We start from the raw sequence: 9454 nt of genomic DNA, 5'->3' as shown, positions 1-9454 counted from the left end.
GGCCGGCAGTCTCGAAGGAGACTGCCTCCCCACTTTCGTGACAAGGCGAATCCAAGCCGAACCACTGTTTTTCCGACACACACAGAGACGCATTCACATGACGAACACAAGCCGACTCCGCCCCCCTCCCGAAGACAGCGTTGCCAATGATTGCTGCTTCATCGAGTCCGGCCATAGTCGGATCTGACGAGACCGGGGCGCGAACCCCAGTCCCCAGTGGGCAACTGCATCGACACCAAGCCGATGCTTAGACCGCTACGCCACCGCGGACTTAGGCTGTAAATTCCTGCAAGTTGAACCAGGAATCAGCGATGCGATCAACTGTTGTCGATAATATTGGACATTTCGAGCGATAACTTGTAACTTGGGTGGCCGCCTCACAGTAAGAAGGTCCTGGGTTGTCCAACCTTGGGGTCATCACAGATCGTCCTCTGTGTGGAGTTTACATGTTCTTCCCGTGCCTGTGTGGGTGCTCCGGTTTCCTCCCACAGCCCAGAGACATGTAGGTCAGGTGAATCGGCCGTATTCAACTGTCCCTAGGTGTGAATGTGTCGGCTCTGTGATGGACTGGCGGCCTGCCCAGGGTGTCTCCCCGCCTGCCGCCCAATGACTGCTGGGATAGGCTCCAGCATCCCCATCACCCTGAGTAGGGGTAAGCGGCTTGGATAATGGATGGATGGAACTTGTAACTTAAATTTTTGCTGACAGTTCCAAGTACATGGTCTAGACTAGAGGAGGGAACTCATTATTGTGCAGATCCCCGGCAGGTGTACCTCTCCTTCTCTGGTGGTCGTACTTGGGCGTCAAACCAGCTGAGGAGTTAGCACTCAATTTGCAGTATGAAACGGGTTTTTCAAAAGTTTTGAACCACCACAACCATGAGAGAGGGCCACGAGAGAGAGAGAGAGAGAGAGAGAGAGAGAGAGAGAGAGAGAGAGAGAGAGAGAGAGAGAGAGAGAGAGAGAGAGAGAGAGAGAGAGAGAGAGAGAGCGAGCGAGCGAGAGAGAGAGGGAGAGGGAGAGAGAGAGGGAGAGAGAGAGAGACCGAGAGGGAGAGAGAGAGAGAGGCGACCAAATGCATGATACTAATTGGGTTAAATTGGACTTGTTGGAACATGTCTGATGATCGTAGGTCCCATAAGATGCTGTGGTGCAGCTGAGTCCAGCGGTGGTCCCATATCCAAGATCTCCACCATGAAGGTGATGAGCAACATGGCATAACTGACACGCACAATGGCAAAAACTATGAAAATAAGACCCAGTTTGTAAAAAAAAACAAAAAACAAACTGAATCATCCTTTAAATTTGTGTAAACGAGATGATATGTTCGCACTGAACCGTCCTTTTTTAAATCTTTGTACAGTTACTCCAGAACTTTTCACGGTCCTCCTCTGGAGAGAACTGTAATGTGTTGCAAGAACTGTCAGCTAACTGCAGCATTCTGCGGGCATGTTTCTTAAGGGGAGACTCAGTACAGCTGCTCTGGTGGAACCATAAAATTCACTTGACAAGAATTTCACAAAAGGCCATCGTCAAAGGGACAAATTGAAAATGCTCGTCTTAAACCTTGTCTGACAGGACGCATGGGAGGGGAACTTCTTTGGCAACTCAGGATAAGCAAAATAAATGAAACGTGTGGCGGGCGGGCAGGAGGGCGGAGAGGACGCGTTAGTTACGTGTCAAACACTGGAACCGGTTCTTGAAGAACAAGAGACCATTTTTAGTGTGCGTGGCATCCGAGGAGGCCGGTGGGTAGCGGAACTTGGTGTAGGTCTTGTCGCTTTCTGACTGGCTGGCCCAGGGGAACTTGATCTTGGTGGCATGGTTAACGATGACATCGTCACAAGAGCCCACATGCAGCGAACCAAGGCCATCAATGAAAAACTCTGTCAAAGAGATAAATGAACTAATTAGACGAAGTTAACCTGTCTTCTCATTTCACAGACACACAAAATGTGCGATTCTTGCAACTTAACACTAGAACGACCGGGATTTCCCTCCTACCTAACACGACCATGGGCGGTCAAAATGACCGCCGGTTTTTAAACTCTATATTGTGTCAAGATAAATACCCAGTTGAGATATTAATGCATTACATATGTTAGTGTGTCTGTTATGAAACTAACTGACACCAAAATTAACATTTTAACAACTTTAATACTATTTTTCAAATAATTTTAAATGGCCGCTGTCCAACGCCTGTAAGCACTCACGGTGCGTCTGGAACGGCGTCTGGAACCAGACATGTTGGAATTATTACCTGAAAAACAAAACGGAAAACACATACTGCTACTCTGACAAAGGTAGTGTAACCGGTTATTTTCTTGCCCGGTGCGGGATTCGATACGGGGTATATTACACCACAAGGCGACATCACTAACCGCTCGGCTAAAGGGTCAGACCCATAGGGGCTAACGTGTCTTATTAGTAGTTTCCAGTCGTCACCCTCCCCGGAAGCGCGCCCTCGCGCTTTGTTATTCCCGCGCTCCGAAGAGACTTCTGAGGATCTGCACACTTCCGGATCCCACCGCTGCCACCAATGTAACCGGTTATTTTCTTGCCCGGTGCGGGATTCGATACGGGGTGTACTGCACCACAAGGCGACATCACTAACCGCTCGGCTAAAGGATCAGAGCCGTTAGCTAGGGGCTAACGTGTCTTATTAGTAGTTTACAGTAGCAATCCTATAAAATGTGAAATGTAAAAAAAAATAACTGAACGTTGCGAAGGAAATGACGCGACAACACACGTGACATGACGCGCACGATGACGCGCAAATTACACGCGGCCATTTTGACCAATCATGGTCATTTTGTGTAAGTCTTATCGTAACTTTTTTTGTGCAATTGATCTAAAATTCATTTTAATGCAAACATGTGCCATTTCAGGAGCATTCAGGGGGCGGCAGGTCTGTATCTTTTTCCCCACAAAGTTATTAAACTGAACATCCAAAACGGTCAAAATGACCACCCACGGTCGTTCTAGTAGTTTTTAAGTTCCAGTCGTTGTTTGGGACTGTTTCAATTGTTCTTTTCAGTTGTTTATTAGACGTTTATTAGATTAGAACTATATGTTTCCGTTTTGTTTTTCAGGCAATATTTTCCACTATTTCCATTTTGCTATTCAAGTTCGACCATGTCGCTCTGAAGTTTAAATTGTTTAAAAATAATATTACAGTTGTTAAAATGTTAATTTTGGTGTCAGTCGTTCCCTAACACACAAACTAACACATGTCATGCCTTAATATCTCAGTTGGGTATTTATCTTGACAGAATACAGAGTTTAAAAACCGGCCGTCATTTTGACCGCCCAAGGTCGTTTTAGGTAGATCTTATAACTTTTTGTGTGCAATTGATCTAAAACTCATTTCAATGCAAATATATGCAATTTTAGGGGCAATCAGTGAGCAACAGGTTTGTGTTTTTTTTCACAAAGTTATTAATCTTTGAAAATCCGAAAGAGTAAAAAAAAATCTTTAATTCATTCATTCATTCAGTTTATTCACGTCAAACCACAACTCTCGTCAAAGTTTTCACATTTTATGAACGTTCATAACAAATTTGTCGACCGAGCTCGGTTAGGAAAAAAAACCCCATTCAGACAAGGGTACATTGTACTCACCGAGGTGGGCCACCCGGGCCAAACGTGGGTCAAAGCCCACCTGCTGGACCTTATCGGTGCGAGCCAGGAAGAAGTTGATGACCCCATCAGTGACGACGCAGTTGGGAAAGCCCTTGATGACGTGATGAAACCCCCTCCTCATGTGCAGGCAGTCCCCGTTCTCCTCCCCGGGCTCAATGGATATGGTCTGCCTGTAGGTGGCAGTGTAGCCTGTGGCCTCCCGCACCGCGCCACCCACCTGAAGCAAGATGACACAAACACACACACACACACACACACACACACACACACACACACACACACACACACACACACACACACACACACACACACACACACACACACACAGTGGGGGGGGGGTTACACTATAGACACCAGCTTATGACTGATTGTGGGTGTTCGTCTAGAAGGACAGGCGGCCTGAAAGTCCATAAAGTGTATATTTCCCATATTCTCCAAGAGCAAAAAGCTCACTGTTGCGGAAATAAAATGGGGCTTTTTGTGTAAAGACGACATTTCTGCACACCAAAACTGAAGATCCACTGGTCTGATGCTCTTTTTAAATCTACCCATGAAAAAAACGTAATATGGTTTTGAATCTATGACCGAGAGTCACTGTACATGAGTTATGCTATACTGGAAGCTGTCATTCTGACGTTCTGAGGTGTAAGATGCCCAAAGCCTTGGTTGAAGCATTTGGTCTCACAGTTAAAACCATGCGTCATCGTGTTTGGTCTCTATCATCTGACGGTTCACAACACAGCTGATCTCTTTCCAGTTATCAACACATGTTCCGCAAGGTATTCTTGACATGACTAAGCATATTCGTGTTCAAGTTTATTATTTTGAGGTGTGTGTGGGGGGGGGGGTGCGGTGCTCAAGCTCCTCAGCAACCGCCAGAGCTGGCTTGACGCCTGTGGTCCCCATCCCTGAAGCCAAACCGACCGGCCAGTTCCCTTGTTCCTCACCAGGTCAAGAGTGGTCCTCTCCAGCACGTCTACCAGCCTCTCGAGCTTGGTGTTGGATGTGAAGATGAAGTCGTCGTCCACCCACAGCACATACTTGGTGGTCACCTGGGATACAGCCAGGTTTCGCCCGGCGAACCAGCCCTAAAAGACAAGGGTTGGACCCAGAGAAGGTCACAAGCAGCGGCAGAGATCTAATCCTGAGGAACATCACCAGACTTGTGGGAAAGACGAGGGTTCATTTTACGTTCTTATCAAATCCTGAGTGTTAATTCAGTGGTGGGTGTTGGTGAAGCTGGAACTTCGCCGTGCATGTCCGTACCTTTCCAAAGGGCATTATGTAGTGTTCGATGTAGGGCCCGGAGACACTTTTGGGATTTTCGCTGTCATCGGCTATTACTATGGTTACGGTAGGGTAATATCTCCTCACACTGTCGATAAGATCTTGAAGCTTATCGTACCGCAGGAAGGTTTTGGTAGCGATTGTGACCAGGGCGCTGACGTTATACTCTACGAGAGAACGAGAGACCAGAGAAGAGAAGATGACCCTCGGGGTTTCTGAAATGAAATCACATCTGCATCGTTCTGTGAGTTTGCATCATGGCATTAGCTGACTTTGGACAGTGTGGTGTACCTCCTTTGGGTCCTGTGTTGTAGAGTTTGGGGGTCACGCCGTGGCCTATCTTGATGATGAAGAAGGCTTGATGTCCTTCCGTCTCAAACTGCACTACAAGACACAAGAAGGACAAACATTTCCAACACAGTTCGTCATACCAAACGGGCCAGTCCGGTGCCAGGCCTCTGTGAATGACTAGCTTCAAGCTCTTGCTTAGACTGCAAGGCCCATAAACTACCCAGCCTCTGAAGACACGAGCGGATGGTTCCAGTACCGTGTGCTGGACTATTTTCCTATCATCCACAAAACACCCCGCTCACCTGTGTCTGCCGTGCTGGGGTGGAAAAGCGTGTTGGTGTAGGTGATGTATTGCAGTTGCCGATTCAGATTAGGCAGAAGGCTACTGGACAGAGTCATGTGCGGCTCACCATCACCTTTGACCTTTACCCCCTCAACCTCTGCTGCCACATTCAGCGTTCCCAGCTTGGCAGAGATGTTAACCTACAGCAGACAGACAGGAGGTGACAGGGAAGAGTACATGCTTCATTTAAACGGCAGCACTAGGAGTCCAGCACCTCTTGAAAAGGTAAGATAAACTGATAGGTGAAGAAAAAGTATTGAGAAATACTTCATAAACTTACTGAGTAATGGTCCTTGGGAAGGTCTTGTAAGGCCAACCCTGGAAGCACATGACAATAGTTCAGGTAAAGCCAATGGGACATTTTTACTCCATATCTGGTCAGCAAACAGAAAATGACCACTCGACTGCTAAATGTTTACGCTGGGCCATGTTCTGCTCCCTAAAATCCTAAAATCTTCCTACTATGGATATATATATATATATATATATATATATATATGGTCAACTAAATATATATATCTATGAAGCACTAGTGGGTTTAATCGTCCTTGGCAGGTATCTAAATTGTGCTCTTGTCACAACAATCTAATTTTGCAGGTGATCATGAAGTTATTATTTGGTTTTAAAATCTCTTGCTAAAAGATCTTTAGCATTTAAGTCTGTAATAAGGAATATAATAATAAATGATAAATGAATATAAATAATAAATCTGAAATGCTAAATAATAATAAATAAATAATAAATAATACTACATCAAAATAATAAATCCGAGTCGTACCTGGGATGAGGATGGTTTTCAGTGGCCGCACCTCCACCCCCTGTGTTGGGTACTGTAAAGGACTGTTGGCCTCTGCAACGATGAGAACGTCTGCAGCGGTCTGAGATCTGAAGGGGTGGCAGTGATATCAGAACCTCTGTCAGGTCAGCAGGATGGACACAGATTCAACTACAGCTGTAAATAGTCTATAAAGACTTAAAACCTGTCTATGGAAAACGATAATATTATAACGACCACCGATAACTAGACTCGCTAGCCCTTGGCTCACGAGTTGGACCCTTTAGTTGACTGGTTAGCGCAGTCGCCCATGGTGCCGGAAACCCGGGTTCGCTTCCCGGCTGTGGCGGCGGTTCCCGGCTGCCCCCTAAATTCGCTACATTGTATATTAAACATCCCCTTCTGACACCACTGCTGACACCAGGGTAGCAAATTCAGGGGGCAGCTGAGAAGCAAACCCGGGTTCGCTTCCCGGCTGCCCCTGAGTTTGCTACATTGGAGTCAGAAGTGGGATGGTGAGACCGTGAGGCCATCGGAAGCGCGTGCACCCTGAGGATGTTGGTTCCCGAAGGGGGGGGGGTAGTGTAACGACCATGGATGTGTAGACTCACTAGCCCTTGGCTAATGGGTCGGACCTCTTATAGTTGACTGGAGCCATTTAGTTGACCTTAGCGCAGTCGCCCGTGGTGCGGGCGACCCGGGTTCGCTTACCAGCTGCGGCGGATTCCCGGCTATATCCCGAATTTGCTACAATATGTTGGATTTATTGTTTTGAATAATCTGCAACACATTTAAAGCCTGAGTGGTGTTTTGAATATGTGAAAACAATTAGAGAAGCTCTACAGGCTGAACCCTAGAGAGGGAACTTAATGCAAGATGTATTTGATTTGTCATAATGTTGTCCTGAGGTGCTGGTCTGGGATTGACTGGTTGCTGTTGTGAAAGACATTAAATCCAGTCTCAGTGCTTATTTCCAAACAGTGAGCCTCTACCTAATGAAACATTTCAACGTATGCTTGGTGATGCTGCTCACCTCATCTGGAAACTCTGGTACTCCTTCGCCCTCCTCCTCTTCATCTCTTCCAGCTCGGACGCCTCAAAGGCAGTGTGCAAGGGGTGAGCCGACACTCGCGGAAACAAGAGCTGAGTAAACGGCAGTTTGAGACCGCCGCGCTCCCCCTCACACATGCACCCGTTGCGAGCCAGCAAACTGGGGAATTCGCCAGAGACAAAAACACAGGAGGACATCCAGCATGTCAGATATAATGTCTCCAACTCAGGTCTCCTATGGTGAGTTTGAAGTGACAAGGGCCAATAAACAGAACTGCTTAGTTGAAAGAACCTTGCTTGGGCCTCACCTTGCCACACTTTCCCTTAAGCGATAGGGGATGTCTCTGGATCTGTGATCTGGTTCTGGGAGCCTTTCCTCTAGATGTCTCTCTGCTCCAGGTCCTGGCCGCTGCCACAAGTCGACCGTGGTGTAGGCCCGGGTTGGCCAGGAATGGAGGATGGCCAGTACCAGCACCACCGACACCAAAATGGCTAACAACACTGTCTTCCTTAGGGAGCGCATTCTAAAACTTGAAACAACACGACACACAAAGGTAAAGAAGAGCCAGGACCAGTCTGCTGGGCGTTCACCTTATTCTTTTGATGTTTTCTGGTCAAAACCCCTGGATATTCAGTGTGACCTGTAAATATTGTAGAAAAACGAAGACAGGAGGAGTATCCGGTTAGCGTGGCGGTGTATTCCGTTGCCTACCAACGCAGGGATCGCCGGTTTGAATTTACCTCCGGCTTGGTCGGGCGTCCCTACAGACACAATTGGCCGTGTCTACGGGTGGGCAGCTGGATGTGGGTGTGTGTCCTGGTCGCTGCAGTAGCGCCTCCTCTGGCCGGTCGGGGCGCCTGTTCAGAGGGGAGGGGGAACTGGGGGGAATCGCGTGGTGCTCCCACGCGCTACGTCCCCCTGGCGAAACTCCTCACTTGTCAGGTGAAAAGAAGCGGCTGGCGACTCCCAGCCCGGTATCGCGAGATTTCGTGTCACAGTCACGAAATGTAATATATGAAATCGTGCTGGGAGACACGATGTAACTGAAATGTTCTTGTCCGGCACCATGAAGTTGTATCCAATGCATTCCTACGAGCCAAGTTTATCTTGCGTGAGTGACGTTCTCAAGATGCTGGCTCTGACTGGTCTGGCCTCGCGGGAGAATGCTGGTCACTTACATATATTTTGAAAACACAAAAACTACGCTAATCCTAACCGCCGTAGCGCTTCATAAATTAGATTTCGTGACTATGGCACGAAATCTCACGATACCCGGTTGCCGGTTAGCCTGGCGATCTGTAATGAGTCATGTGCTTGTTGATGCCATTGGGCTTTCCCAGAAGATGCGTGCTGTGGTTGTCCTGGCTGCTTGGTGGCCAGGCCATCTTCGGAAGTCATTCTGTGACGTTTTCCAGACTAATACCAATGTCGGATTCATCTGGCTAACTCCGTGTGGGATCCATATGGCTCTATTAGCCTGTTACAGAAATAGATATTTGGCAGTAACGACAACCAAACGACCCTAATTAGGCCAGGGGATTTATTTTTTCTCGGAGTATGTCAGTTTAGCAAAGAAACCCAAATATATACTTCCTTTTTTTACCATTTCCGTATGGAGAGAACTCACTTTCTTTACACGTTGTACAGTAAAGTAATGTATTCACACAATCTTTAAAAAAAATCTTCAAAAAATATACCCAACTGCCTCTATCCAGTCAGCGTAAGGGCGTCCTCTGAAGGCACCTGCATCTTCGGAAACCATGCAGCTGATGGACAGGCAGGACAAAGTGCTTCCTCCATCTGAAAGAAACAAGAGAGAAGACACGCAGAGGAAAAACACGACAACAACAGAAAGCTTACTTGGGCAAAATGTCGTAAATGAGTAAAATGTCGCCACAGCGCCGCAGGCGGTTCTCACTGCCATGCAATGACGTAATGACGTAATGATGGTCCACCAGTTCCCGTACATGTCCCTACAACAGTCTCTCACGTCATCCCCACTGCCCAGAGGAAATACCGCAGGGTCGTGGGATGACCAAGAAAGATTTAGTGTTGTCAATTTGGGG

General features: G+C 47.3%; 1 protein-coding gene across 1 annotated transcript; it reads right to left on the bottom strand.

Annotated features, from left to right (window-relative positions):
* Positions 1-1667: 1667 nt before the first annotated feature.
* b4galnt1b (beta-1,4-N-acetyl-galactosaminyl transferase 1b) lies at positions 1668-7910 on the bottom strand. The gene is made up of 10 exons (XM_056274858.1): positions 7696-7910; positions 7371-7547; positions 6341-6447; positions 5843-5880; positions 5522-5702; positions 5220-5312; positions 4908-5095; positions 4589-4729; positions 3621-3858; positions 1668-1885 (listed from the first exon to the last, which is right to left on the bottom strand). Exons 1-10 carry the CDS (start codon positions 7908-7910, stop codon positions 1668-1670), a joined length of 1596 nt encoding a protein of 531 aa, XP_056130833.1.
* Between the last annotated feature and the right edge of the window lie 1544 nt (positions 7911-9454).

The sequence above is a fragment of the Lampris incognitus genome, chromosome 2, assembly GCF_029633865.1.
Source record: "Lampris incognitus isolate fLamInc1 chromosome 2, fLamInc1.hap2, whole genome shotgun sequence".
Taxonomy (NCBI): Eukaryota; Metazoa; Chordata; class Actinopteri; order Lampriformes; family Lampridae; genus Lampris; species Lampris incognitus.
The sequence above is the reverse complement of the archived record's forward strand: the minus strand, read 5'-3'. Positions and strand labels throughout refer to the sequence as shown.